Below are 14,049 nucleotides of genomic sequence, written 5' to 3' on the forward strand. Positions count from 1 at the left end.
CTACAATGGCTGCAGGTAAAGTATTGCATACAATTTAGAGTATTGTTAATCCATCGCTTGCATTGCACCAGAACCCAGCACACACGCATCCATTTTTCTTTCTGTATGACTAAGATTACATGTAAACGGCCTCTACGCTAATTGGATCTTGTTTTGTTTCCTTGTCTTGTCTTCGGTTTCTCAAGGGCATGGAGGCTAGGTTCAAAAGCTCTAAAATGCTGCCTCCTGAGGCAGGATTCCAAGGCAAGAGGGCATTAAGGCATGTCCTAATCCAATGGTTTACTTCCTGTCTCCTGAGATCCTTGACTGTCCTGTGCAGTGTGCCACAATCCTATGCGTTGGCGTGCACAGAGAATGTGATTGGTTGAGCCTAGTCGAGTTTGAAAAAATAAATGGCGGGCCAAGGAAGCTGGAGAACAAATTGAGTGTAAATAAAGTTATATTTTCACTTTTCACACATTTTTATGGCATTTCTAGCGAGAAATTTGTATTGTGGTTTTCAAATTTGGTATTAGTTATCACAAGGCGCTCTCTGTTTATATTTCAAACAGAAATCCATTAGGTTGTTTATGAAGGCTGATATCCAAAAGCTTAGGCAGCTGACTTGTTGCCTCGCTGCCTCTACTTGCGTCCCATCATCATGATGCCCAACTGATGTCTGCCCAGCGACAACCAATTACTTTACATTTTTATATAGTATTCTGTCTGTAGGATATATCTTATGCCCCGTAACAACAGTATGAGTTACTCCTGCACTTAGTGACAATGCATCTCAATCCTCCTTTCCAGATTGCAGATTGATGCGTTTGATTGTTTGGTTACTGTTGTTTTTTTAATGATAATTGTATGTTTTTGTTTTAATGAAGCTAGGCAGAACTATATGTGCATGTTCTGAGAGATTCTGTTTAAAAATTCCAATTTGAGACTACAAACATGTACAAACATCTGTATTGTAATACATTTTTTCTTATCACTCTATGTATTGTTTAATCTTTACTAATTTAAATATTTTAATTTTATTATAGATTCTTTTGTAATTTTTTCCCCATTCTTATTTATTACTGTTTTTTCAATCTTATGTTGGGTCTGTTGTCTTCACAAGTACAGATGAGGGAAATGTCTGAAACGTCACAGGACAATGTTGTAAAGTAGTACATTTCCACTTTCTATGCTTGGTATAATAACACTGAGCACTAGATTATTCAATAAACATTTTGTTCTATCATCGCTTTAAATTCTGCCTCCTGTAGTCTCCTTCATCTCTGTATCCACCTTATGGTTGAGTAGAAGTGTTAACTTATAACAAAGCAAATCTTTACATAATGGACAAAGCCATTTTCTTGACAAGGAGAGATATAGTGAGATATAGAAGCAAACAAGTGAACTGGACATATACCTTGGATCTATTGGAACGAACAGTTTGGCATAATTGTAGTTGGATCTATCAATATAATACATGGATGTACTGGATAACTGGAAGTTATGTGAACAGCTTTTATAATGCATTTGCCTTTTTAAGTTTGACAGAATGTATCACCATCCACTTCAAGCAGTTCAGATATTCTGCTTAACATCTCACTTTGTGATTTACAGATAACAAAATACATGATCTGGATATAGAATTTAAAACTAATCACAAAATGGAACATTAAAGATTTTAGGCATTTATGAGAGATTTAATAATAATTAAAAAAAGGAGACAGTGATGTAAGTGAAAGAGCAGGGTTCCCAACCCCAGGTGCTACGGTACAACAAGACTGCTCTAACCACAACACAGGACAAAAAACAATCTTTATTCACTGTGTATTTGTATTGTAATTTGTGTGCCGCATATAATCCCTGAAGTTTTATAAAGTGTTTTCAATTAACATCCTTACTTTCCGTCTGTGGTTTGTCAAACACATAACAATTTATGTAACCCAATATTTTATCTGTTTTTTTGTCTATTTTATCTGTTCTGTAAACTTAAAAACGATTGACTGACGTTTTAAAATGGTTGATATAGTCTATGTAGAATTAAATGTAAAACCCAAGCTAATGTACTGTAACCACAAAAAGAGAACAAAAATAAAGAAATGCCATTAACAAACAAACATTAAGGAATCAAAATCCCTTTAATAAAGGCAACGTTTTTAACTGTTATTGCTTTAACTGTTAAACATTGCGTAGTCTTAACACAGTCGTTAATTGTCATTGTCCTCTTCCCCCCACTCGTGGGGTTTTGCGCGGCTACGGTAGCTGTGGGCTCATCTTTCTAAATTCTGCGCTACCTTATTCCCACGTAATGGAATGGGCTTGGACAAAAGGTCGCTGTATAAGTGTGCACCCTGATGATGGCACAGATGGGGTACCCACGCTAAAATACTCAAAAGAACAAAAAGAGTTGCAACTGAACGGAGTAAAACACTCGTCGCCTGACACACGCTCTCATGGGGGAATGGGGCGCGTGCAGGGCACGTACTGATCACACGACGCGACTCAGCGACTCTGACGCTCCCTTGTGTTCATTCCACTAGTCATTAATGAGACAAAATATACTGTCTTAAAGAAAAGATGTTTAAAATTAATGCAAATAAAAGCAACTTAAAACTACTGTGCATCTTATGCTGCTATTGTTTGTATCTTGAACTTACACTTTTTAAACACATTCTACATTTATTTAATGAACAGTAAAATTATAATATAGGATATTAAGAAATTACATTTCTTTTCAGAGAACACGAATTAATAATGGCTATTTAATATTTAATGTAGCCTACTATATATCAAAAACTAAGGGATAGCGGCTTGCCAATGTGTGCGCAAAATAACGGAATAACGCTTAACTTTTGTTTGATCATTTGTAATTCAAAACCATTGGCGATGCTCATGCAGATGGGTCACTGACGCCAGAAATGCTTTAAAAAACAGCCTGAGACTGAAAATTTTAGGAAAAAGAAACGGTACAAGCCACTGGATCACCAAAAGGGGGGTTAGCTGAGAGGAGGCCATCTGGAGATCTCTCCATGACGCGTGCTGGTCGCGTGGATCCCATGGGGCTACAAGGACCCCCACCAGAAAATATCTGACAACCTATCATCGGACAAACGTCTTTTGTGTGTTTTCAGGCAGTAAAGAAGTCTAGCAAAAGATTACTTTAAAACATCCATGGATATGCAACCAAACGAAACCTTCATTGGTTTTACACCACCAAAGTGAGAAGCGAACAAAAATCCACGTAGATTATTTTATTAACGCTACATTCATTCAATATATGTTTGGTGAAGTGATGCTATATCGGTTTGCATGGTGATTTGCTGGGAGACGCGTGCGCGTAACCCCTCCCCATGAATGACAAAGTTGCAGGTGTAAACCAACGTCATCATAAAAGAAAAAAAACTATTGTTGGTCACAATTTACAGACAGATGTTACGGTGAAACGGCGTGGCTTGGGAATCTGTCTGTTTAATTTAAATTATAAATGCTTATCCCACCCTAAACTAAATCCGAACCCCCCTGTCCTCGGACGTCATCAACACCCCTTTCATTGTTACGCGTTGATTTCTTGGATTCAAAAAATACAACGGTCAACATTTATAGTCGATAAAACGCACCATTTATTTAAAAGGTCTCCTAAAAACATATGTATATTCTTTTCACCTCTCCAATAGTTCATCTGAGCTTGCAGTGATGCTTTTAAAGTATTAGAACCGCTGTACTAATATATAGACAAGCATCACATGTAATAAAATAGCTTTTAAATAACTAAATAAAACTATAGTTGAAATACAAACCATCCTCATCCTTTAACCAGTGAAAAGAATGAAAAATATTCACTATTTTGTACAAATATGAACCATATGTTCATTTATAAATGTTATAAATGAGACTTAACAATACATATGTCTAAAATATATAATTTATACAGCCACAGACAGACGCGTTCTTTTGTTCTGCATTCTGAAGTTATTTGTCCAAATGAGTTTGTCTGTAGCGTGGGGGGCGTGCCCATGACGCGCGGACCAGAGATATAAACTCCGCGCAGACCCTCAGTTCGCCACAAACAGATCTGCTCGCAACACTTCAGCATGACTCCCAACGCCACTGCTGCACCTGCCCTGTCTTATGTGCCTCGCACCGTGGCCATGAGGAAAGAGGCAAACGAACTGAGAAAAACCCTGAAACCTTTACTGGAGAAGAGACGCCGAGCGCGCATCAATGACAGCCTCAACCGATTAAAAGCGCTCATCCTCCCTCTTACCGGCAAAGATGTAAGTGTTTGTTAAATAAGGGCAACTTATGACATATTGACATCTAAATCACAAAGTGATGTATTTTTTAAACATTGTAACTTACCTTTGCCTGTTCTCTATTTCAGAGCTCCCGTTATTCTAAATTGGAGAAAGCTGATATTTTGGAGATGACTGTGAGATTTCTCACTGATGCTCAACCCGTCCAACCTAAAGGTGCGTTATCTTTAAACATCTGTGTTATTTTCGTTCACATTATGGTTGTTTAGTTTCGATATCTGGAAAGGAAACTAAATTACATAAATGTTTGTTTTTACAGACAGTACTGATGGATTTGAAGAGGGGTACCGCACCTGCCTGCAGCGCGTTTCTGCGCTCCTGCCGCAAACCAGCCTGGACACCGAGAAGCGCCAGTGCGTTAACGCGTTCATTCAGCGCGCGATGAAGCCCGCCAAACCAGCCTGTCAGAACTGCTGTGCGCAAAGCTCAAGATTTATGTCACAAATACAAGAAAAACTGTTGAATTTGAAATCATGCAGCTCGAGAAACAGCGACAAAAGCAAGGATACGATTCTCATCCAACCTCAGCCTTCATCAGTCATGACCGATGCTCAAGTATGGAGACCTTGGTAGATGCTTCCATGCAAATGACTTTTGTATAATTCAAGCATGTTACATCTGTGTATATTTACGGTCAGTCTGTAGAGTCTTGTAAAGTTTGATGAAATGTTACGATACAACGAGTCGCATATAAGTATTGTATACTTGTTTTATCCCAATCCAGTGTATAGTAGCGGAACGCACCCGTTCAGATGGTTTTGTTTTCTTGGATCCTGCGCGTAACGTGTACATAACGCGGTTAGATTTTTACTCCTTTCCGCGGGGTTTAAATCGTCGGTGGCTCTTGAAAACGCCAAAGTAAAACCCCGAGGGTTGTTAATTGTAATACATTTGCACTTCAGACTTCACTATGTTGGGATCAGTGCAGATAATTTAAATGTAAGCACTTTGTGTTGTTCAATAATATCTCTTTTGGGGGGATGTGCTATTATTTATTGTGTTATGCCACACTTTATAATAAAAGTATGGGCTACACAGCTGTTTGTTTTCTGCGTCATTCTTTCAGAGAAAATTTCAAATAAAAGGAATAAATCATTATTAAGCACGAGATAAAGAGAAATAAACATACAGTGCTGGGTGTTACGAAAATGTTTTGTGGTAAAAGTGTATAACCATGTTTTTAGCAAAACCTCCATTTACTACAGTAACCATTGTTTAACTATGGCTTTTGAAAACCATATGGTTTATTTATTTTGGGTTCCCATAGTTATACTACAGTAGACTAACCATGTTTTTTGTTTGAACTGTAGTAAAACCATGGTTAATTTTAGTAAGGGATAATGGGCACAACTTTATAATTTTGTTCTGCGCCGAATAGATAACGGTGTCCTTGAATACAATACATTCAGTTAAATCAACAACATTTTGGCGCGAAAATGAATACGTAAGGTCGACCATTGTCTATGCTTAGTTGTATAATCTTTCATGCAGTAAAATAAATGCATGCAGCGTCGCTTGGATGAAAGCGTCGGCCAAATGAATATCTTAACGTATGTTCTGTTTCTCAAAACACGTTGTAAGTAAGAGATGCTGCGTGGTTTAAAAACCTGGTCTTTGTTGCCCTCTTTTGGTCGTTTGTTTATATTGCAAGTTTGTTTGTGCTAACTGAACCATTTTTACACAAAAAGCTGCATTTGTAAATAAGGTAGAAAACGTGTTTTCACATTTTAAAAATATGAGGAACCACAACCCAGATAGCATGCACTCCCGGGCCTCATCTGGGCCAACTGTGTCACATACGGCTCAGTTCCAGTGGCGGCAAGGGCCATATGGGCCATATCTGGCCCACACACATGAAGCCGTGTTTAGTGTGACTTGTGGCTTGTTGTGTGTGGGCCAGATATGGCCCGTGTGTGACAAGCCGGTTTTAATTTGAGTTGTAGCTTGTTGTGTCTGGGCCAGATATGGCCCGTGTGTGACAAGCCGGTTTAAATTTGAGTTTTGGCTTGTTGTGTGTGGGCCAGATATGGCCCATGTGCGACAAGCCGGTTTAATTTGAGTTGTGGCTTGTTGTGTGTGGGCCAGATATGGCCCGTGTGCGACAAGCCGGTTTAAATCTGAGTTGTGGCTTGTTGTGTGTGGGCCAGATACGGCCTGTGTGCGACAAGCCGAGTAGTTTGAGTTGTGTTGTGTGTGGGTCAGTCCTGGCCCGTTTCTGCCAACTGCCAAACGGGTATGTATGAGTGTGGCTTGTTGTGTGTGGGCCAGATCTGCCCCAACTGATGTGTCCCATCAGTTTTAGGATGAGTGGCTTTTGTATGTGAATCAGAAATTGACTGCGTACCAAAGCAGTTTATGGCTGGTTGAAGAGCCACCAATTCCAAAATCGAAAATCACCTGTATTGCAGTGTGTCATGTAGCTGTCCATCAATGTAAACAATGTGCAAAGTAGTTGAACCAAAAAGTTTAAACCAAAATAATAAAGTTATTGGCTTCTAAAGAAAGAATTGCTGAAACGAGTCATCATATGGATTGAATCTCCTGCCTGACTTTATCCACGTAATAAAAACACTTTGCATAATAATCTCCGCCTACAGCCTTGTCCGCGGGAGAAACTAAATCTATGACCTGCCCACAGCTAGTTAGTGTGTAAACATCATATCACGGTGTGTTTTCAGTTTGTGTTGTTTTCACTACCAAAGGATGAAGGTATGAAGAATCTGTGGTTAAAATTACTTTTTCAAGGAGGGATGTACTAAATGTTTGGCTATGAAGAATCAGTAGTTAAAATTACTTTTTCACGGAGGGATTTACTAGACGTTTTGCAATGAAAGATGGTTCAGTACCCACTTCATCTGGAACAACATGCGTCTCCTAACCACAGCCTTTAAGTATGATTATAGCTACATACTTGCTTAAATGAGTGTAAAAAAGTTAATGTCTGTCATCGTTTTTATAACCTGGACTAATGATGAATGATATGTATTGATGTTGTTTTTTTTAACTCTTAATATACTGTTAGAGAGTCACGTTAGCAAGCGGCTAGCGCATGTGCACTTACGGCTTTGCTATGATCCGGTTAGCTTACATAAATGCTTAAATGAGTGTAAAATGTTAGTTTCTATCGTCGTTTTATACTACTTGGATTAATGATGAATGATGTCGTTGTTTAAAGGCGTTCTAAGCGAATCTGTGTGTTGATTTTTGAAATGTGTTTTCAAACAAACTGAGCGTAGTTAACTCCTCCCCCTCCCTTTCGTGCTTTCATTAATGCGCCCAAACCCAACCCCCAAATCCTTCTTGTCGTGCTGGAACACTTTGTTTTGTTTCGTGGTGCAGGTTTGGCCACTGTGTTTATATTGAAGTTTGTAGAGCCTGGGCTGTCTACAGAGATCGCATTTTTTACAGTTTGATCAGCGGACAGGCAGCAAACAGATAGTGAGGAGATGTTTGCTGCAGAGATGGGACCAAGTCACACATGTGCAAGTCTCAAGTAAGTCTCAAGTCTGAACCTTCAAGTCTCAAGTAAGTCCCAAGTATTTTTTTTCTTGGGCAAGTCAAGTCAAGTCGAGTCACAGGCTATGTCAAGTCAAGTCAAGTCCAGTAGTAGGTCAAGTCAAGTCCAAGTCAAGTCACCTTATTATTGTAATTTTACCTGCAGAATCTGATCTTAATGAGGATATATAAAATATAAAGATATAAAGAAATACTCGTGTTCAGTAAAATACAGCTTAATGACAAAGACAGGGTGACGCGGAAGCCGGGAAGTATATCTGAAATATTGCCAAAGACGGCATTAGAGGGATGCATGAAGTATGGCAAGGGAGACGCAGCACCTCGTTCCCTTCTCATGAAACAACAGTTACATAAGTAACCCGACACGTTTTCATTTGTCAAACACAACTATGCAAAAAAGCATTTTGGTATAAATCAACATTCGCATACAAAAGATATAATCATTTAAACAAACAGTTTAGCACATGTGCTTAAAAAGTCTAGAATTTTTATAATATTATCCTACACTACACAGGGAATAATATTGATTTTTTTTCCAGAAAACTTCTTGCATAAAATAGATTCAAACACTTTCAATAACCTGTATCTACAGTATGTATATTTTCAAAAACTTTCCAGGGCTTTGAATTTTTCACCCCAGATTCACAAACTTTTAAGGATTTCAAGGACCCTTGGGAACCCTGTGGTTTTGTGCAATTTTTTCAATTACAGCCTAAAATAATATAAGAATGATTTATGAAGGATAATGTGACACTGAAGACAGTACTTTCGTGAAAGGAATGATATATATATATATATAATGAATAGTACTTTTCTCAAATATTACTGGCATAATATCAACAACCGACTGTATATTACAATAAAGCTGTAAGATAGTTTTTTTATATATAAACGTTATATATATTTTTTCTAATCACAATTTTGTGGTAATGATGTATTGGCAACAAATTACTTTGTAAAAAGAATGCTCCAAACCAGTGAAGGACATAAGACATCTATTGGCCTTTACATTTTATGCATTTGACAGATACTTTCATACAAAGCTAATTACAGTGCATTACAAGGTTTGCAATGCTCCTCCCCTGACCTTTGTTTTTATAGAGCTAAAAGTATTACAGAAACCTAATTTTTTCATGATCAGATACACTCTAAGAACGGTGCATAGTACTAAAAGCTCGTAATCATAGGGGAACCATTTTTAGTGCTACATAGAGCCTATATAGCACCTCTGTAGAACCATAACTGGTGCTGAGACTATAACACCACTTATGGTTCAACACAGAACAATATAGTTCTACACAGGTGCTTCACAGGTTCTAGGTAGCACTAAAACTGGTTTCCCTATGATTATGAGCTAGTGAACCACTTTTCATGCTATTTACCACCATATTTTTTTAGTGTAGCCTAAAATTTTCTAGCCTCTGGGGCAATTTCCTGGACAGCTTAAACCAGGACTAGGCCCCAGTTTAATTAGGAAATATAACTAGTTTTAACAAGCACTAAAAAAATTACTTGTGTGCATTTTGAGGCAAACAGGGTACTGATGTATTTTAAGATATGTCAGTGCAAGTTGTTTTCAGTTTGGACAGCTCTTAAATTTTTTTTAGTCTAAGACTAGTCTAATCCCTATCCGGGAAACCACCCCTATATGTCTAGGTCAGATGCATATGGATTTAATTTTCTGGCAGTTTTAAAGAGAGAGAGAGAAAAAATCTTAATACAAAAATAACGTTTTTAATACAAAAAAAATCAATTTTTATATTATTTTCTTTTTTTAACTTAGACTGATATAACTTTTAAAATTTATACTTTAACACTAGCACACACTTACAATTAACTACAGATTTTTTTCTTAAAATAAACACAAAGATTAGGCGTATAGATCAAGCATAAGTGTCGAGGTTGAAACGAAATCAACTTTGAGCTCTCCAGTCACCCCAAAAAGGGAGCACTGACAATTTTTTTTTTTTTTCAGTTTCTCAATCCGAAGACTGCAGCCTGCGGAGGTCGCATATTCAGACGACATACGTCATCAAGCCTGGTTTATTTAAACTGAGCATTACATTCGCAAGTCATAAGCATTACAACAATTTACCATAAACTAAAAAGTCAAGTTTATAATTGTTAATATTCTGAAATAAGGCGACCTCCGGAGGCTGCAGCCTTCAGATTGAGAAACGGCCAACATCTGTTTTTTTAACTGGCAACGCCTCCATTTGTGGAAAGGGTACATATCTCTTTTTATAATTTTTTTCATAAGTGATTTATTCAGCTTATTAAATTGACAAAAACAAGAAAAAGTAATAGGCTTTAATTTACGACATACAGTGCGCATACATTTAGCCAATGAGACTGCAGGAACCTTGCATAGCGATGACCTTCCATTCCGGAGTCCGGACCGGTTTCATCTGGATTCAACCTCCGTTGTAAACAGGTGAGCCTTTTACATGTCTGAGACAATTTCTCTTAAAAGTTTATTTTCTCGTAAAATTCGTGGCATTTGTCAATGTATGTGAATTAATATAGTTTTTTTTAACTAAGATACAGAAGTTACGTTACTGTCTTTTAATTACAATTGTATTATTGGTGCTTAGACTGACAACCTTCAGTGAACGTTTTTCTGAGGTAATTTCCGATGTAACGTTATCTTAATTTATTGTGCAGATTAACTTGAAATTATTTACCTTGTTTTCCGTTCATTGCTTCGCCTTTGTTTCACCATTGTTTCAAAATTACCCAAAAATATGTTAACTAGACGGTTCAGTGGCAAACAAACCGTCGTTTGTTTACCATACTAAACTTCCGGTAGTCTTTGCGTCTGTGTACATTCTGCGTTGCCTGGGGTATTCCCGAAAGAAGGAAATGTGACATACCCGTATGTTTTGAAATTAAAAATGCCCTTATGTATTTATGTACTAAAGTAAAAGTACACAATTGTAATGTAATTAGGTATTAATTTTAATATGCAATATTAAAGAATACACAGTATGATTCTATGCTTTAGAACAGAGGTTTTCTAACCTGTCCTGGAGGACCAGTACTGCACAATTCGTATGTCTCCCTCAGTAGACACACCTGATTTAAATCTTCAGCTCATTAGTAGAGACTGCAAGACCTGAACTGGGTGTGTAGGGTAACTAAATGAGGTGTGTCACAAAAGGGAAACATGCAAAATGTGCAGTACTAGTGGTCCTCAAGGACAGGTTTGAAAACCCCTGCTTTAGAACACCCTAATAAAGCACAGATGCTTGGAAAATGTAACTAAGTATTGTCCACCTCTGCTATCAAGTCCAACTAAATTAAATTTAAGCTGATAATAGTCAGTTTTACTGGCATTTTCGCAGCAACCGCTATGATTACCAGCCATTTTGTTGAACGTTTGCCACTCAACAGGGCGAGTTCCGGCGTGGTCACGTGGAAAAGTGACGTCAATGCATACCCTCTATAGACCCTTCTACAGCTCACGTGATCAAATAGCATGCGCGCGAATTTAGGCAACAGAAGTGGTGTTATTCCCCATAGACCCTTTTACTGTTTGTACACAATGATAACGTGGCAGAGTATGCGCACGCATTTAGGCAACGGAAGTATGGCAAGAATCAGCAGTGAAGCAACACAGACAGAGAAAGTTATTTTGATAAGTTGACTTTATCAACTATTTCAACACAGCTATCGTGTCCTATAGTCAAAATGAAGTGGATAGAAGATGTTAGCAGATGGCCAAAAATAAAGTTGCCAGATACATATACGTATATTATATTAGTGCAACCAAACGCAACAACCAGACATTTTGATGCTGGGAAACCGTTTTCCCAGTATCAAATGTCTGGTAGTTGCGTTTTATTGTACTAATGTAATGTACTAATATACGTATATATGTATCTACACATAACTTTGAAAAGCAAAAAACATTTGTTGTATTTAAATAAATGCTGAAATGTACCATGTAGACGTATTTAAACGTATAAAACATTTACGTATCTTTCATACCATAAAGATTGTTGTATAATTACCCTTTAACCATTTTAGATAATGTTTCCACCCTAACCCTACCCAAAACCTTACCCTAAACCCAAACCTTTTTTATACATAATTAATTATTTTTGTGTTATGCAATGTAATGGACAGATATTTGTAGTAACAATAGTAACAATATAGCATTTAAAGGTTTGAAGCATTTATTGTGTTTAAATTGTGCAATATAACATTTTAAACACAACTTTTTTCACGTGTAAAAAAATGCGGCATTTTTCACAATTTACTTATCTCTATAGCACTGTTTTCACTGTCCTCAAAACGGGCTGATGTCTTCCTTGTTCTATGAAGTCCCTCCTTCAGAAATACGTATCGAGCTCTGATTGTGTAGTTTGTTTAGTGAGTTGTGATTTGATAGCAGCTTAGCTTGCTGTCAGAGCCATGACCCTGCTTGCTGTTAGCTTAGCTGGCGACTGACGTATATCCTGTGGGCGGAGGTTAGTCATAAAACTGTTATAGTGTCCTCATTATGCAGGAAGTAGAGGGCTGTAGTCCAAACTGGCCGTTCGCTGTAGGCTTTGAAAGGGGAATTCTGTTAAAGAAAATATATCGCCTGGCAGTGAACTTTGAGCTTTATCATTGTACAGGTATTATTTATGATATTAAAGCAACATTACACACTAACTAGGGTTTAAAAAATGCGATTAGAAAGAAAGAGACCTTTAAAGTTAAAAAGACGGGATGTCACTTTGTAAGTAATCCATAATAAAACTATTTAAAGGAATAGTCTACCCTTTTGCCATATTATATTATTACCTCAACTTAGACGAATTAATGCATATCTATCTTTTTTTCAATGCGTGCACTGTACAGTGCGTCGGGAATGTGTTAGCATTTAGCATAGACCCATTCATTCCTATGGTACCAAACAGAGAAGCCACCAAACACTTCCGTGTTTTCCCTATTTAAATACTGTTACATGAGGAGTTATACCAGTAAGTATGGTGCGACAAAAAATAAAACTTTTTTGGTACCATAGGAATGAATGGGTCTAGGCTAAATGCTAACACATTCACAACGCGCTGTACAGTGCACGCATTGAAAAAAGATAGGTATGTATTAATTCGTCTATGTTGAGGTAATAACATAGTTTAATGTGGCAAAAGGGTAGACTATTCCTTTAAAATCATGTCGCTTTTAAATACATGTTTTTGTACATTGAACAACCTGTGTTGTAACAATCATGTTTTTGCCATTCATTTATTATCTTTTGGAGAAATTTGTAAAAAGATATAAACAACTCTGAGCTTTAACCCTCAGGATATTTTTTACAAAACTCTAATAAGTTAAATTGACATGATGCTGAGTTAATGATCCCAATTTTTTAGGTGAATCAATTTATCTTAATGTTATCTTAATGTTGTATTTCTCTTCTTATAGGGTAGTGTGCATCCTAAGTCAGAACTTGGTAGGCATATTCCTCACTTTTTTTTGTTGACTCAGTGCACTGTTCAGTAGTGATGGATTACAATGAGCGCAGCAATCTTAGGAAAAGGGCCTGCAAAAAAGTTGACACTTTCCTTAAATCATTTGGCCAAGAGCATGCACGTACTAATTCTCCTCACATCTCTCCAGTCAGCAACCTATCCCGTACAGTTCCTCCTGGTAGCATCCCTTCTAACAGCAGCTCTTCAGATGGGAATCCAGATTGCCTCTCCATTAGTGAAAATACAGATAGCAGCTGTGGTTGTAGTGGTACTGGTGACACAAACAATGAAAGTGATCTAAGAAGCAGCATTACAGATTGGGCACTTCGGTTTGGAGTCTCTCTTGTTGCACTTTCTGCTTTACTGACAATTCTTAGAATCCATTTCCCATCCCTGCCAAAAGATGGAAGGTCCCTTTTGAAAACAAAAACAGAGTACACTGTGGAGATGATTGCTGGTGGATCCTTCCACTATATTGGTATTAGAAATGCTTTCAAAAACACTTTTAAAAAATTTTCTGTTTTTCCAGATGGACACATATTCAACATGCAGCTAAATTTTGATGGTCTCCCACTTTTTAAAAGTTCCTCAGTTCAACTTTGGCCAATTCTTGGCATGTTTAAAGGTCTGTCTAAGAAACCTGTTGTCATAGGCGTGTTTTGTGGGACCAGTAAGCCAAATATTCTGTCGGACTACCTCCGTCACTTAGTTTCTGAGTTGCAGAGATTAAGTAAAGGTTTTATTTTTTGTGGCAAGACTTACTTTGTTAAGGTTACATCAGT

The 14,049-nt window shown here is 37.5% G+C and overlaps 1 protein-coding gene across 1 annotated transcript; it reads left to right on the top strand.

Annotated features, from left to right (window-relative positions):
* The first annotated feature begins 4,060 nt into the window (after nt 1-4,060).
* Nucleotides 4,061-5,292, top strand: hes2.2 (hes family bHLH transcription factor 2, tandem duplicate 2). Its single transcript, XM_065247999.1, has 3 exons — nt 4,061-4,250; nt 4,358-4,445; nt 4,549-5,292. Exons 1-3 carry the CDS (start codon nt 4,068-4,070, stop codon nt 4,860-4,862), a joined length of 585 nt encoding a protein of 194 aa, XP_065104071.1. The 5' UTR covers nt 4,061-4,067; the 3' UTR covers nt 4,863-5,292.
* The last annotated feature ends 8,757 nt before the right edge of the window (nt 5,293-14,049 follow it).

The sequence above is a fragment of the Paramisgurnus dabryanus genome, chromosome 11, assembly GCF_030506205.2.
Source record: "Paramisgurnus dabryanus chromosome 11, PD_genome_1.1, whole genome shotgun sequence".
Lineage (NCBI taxonomy): Eukaryota > Metazoa > Chordata > Actinopteri > Cypriniformes > Cobitidae > Paramisgurnus > Paramisgurnus dabryanus.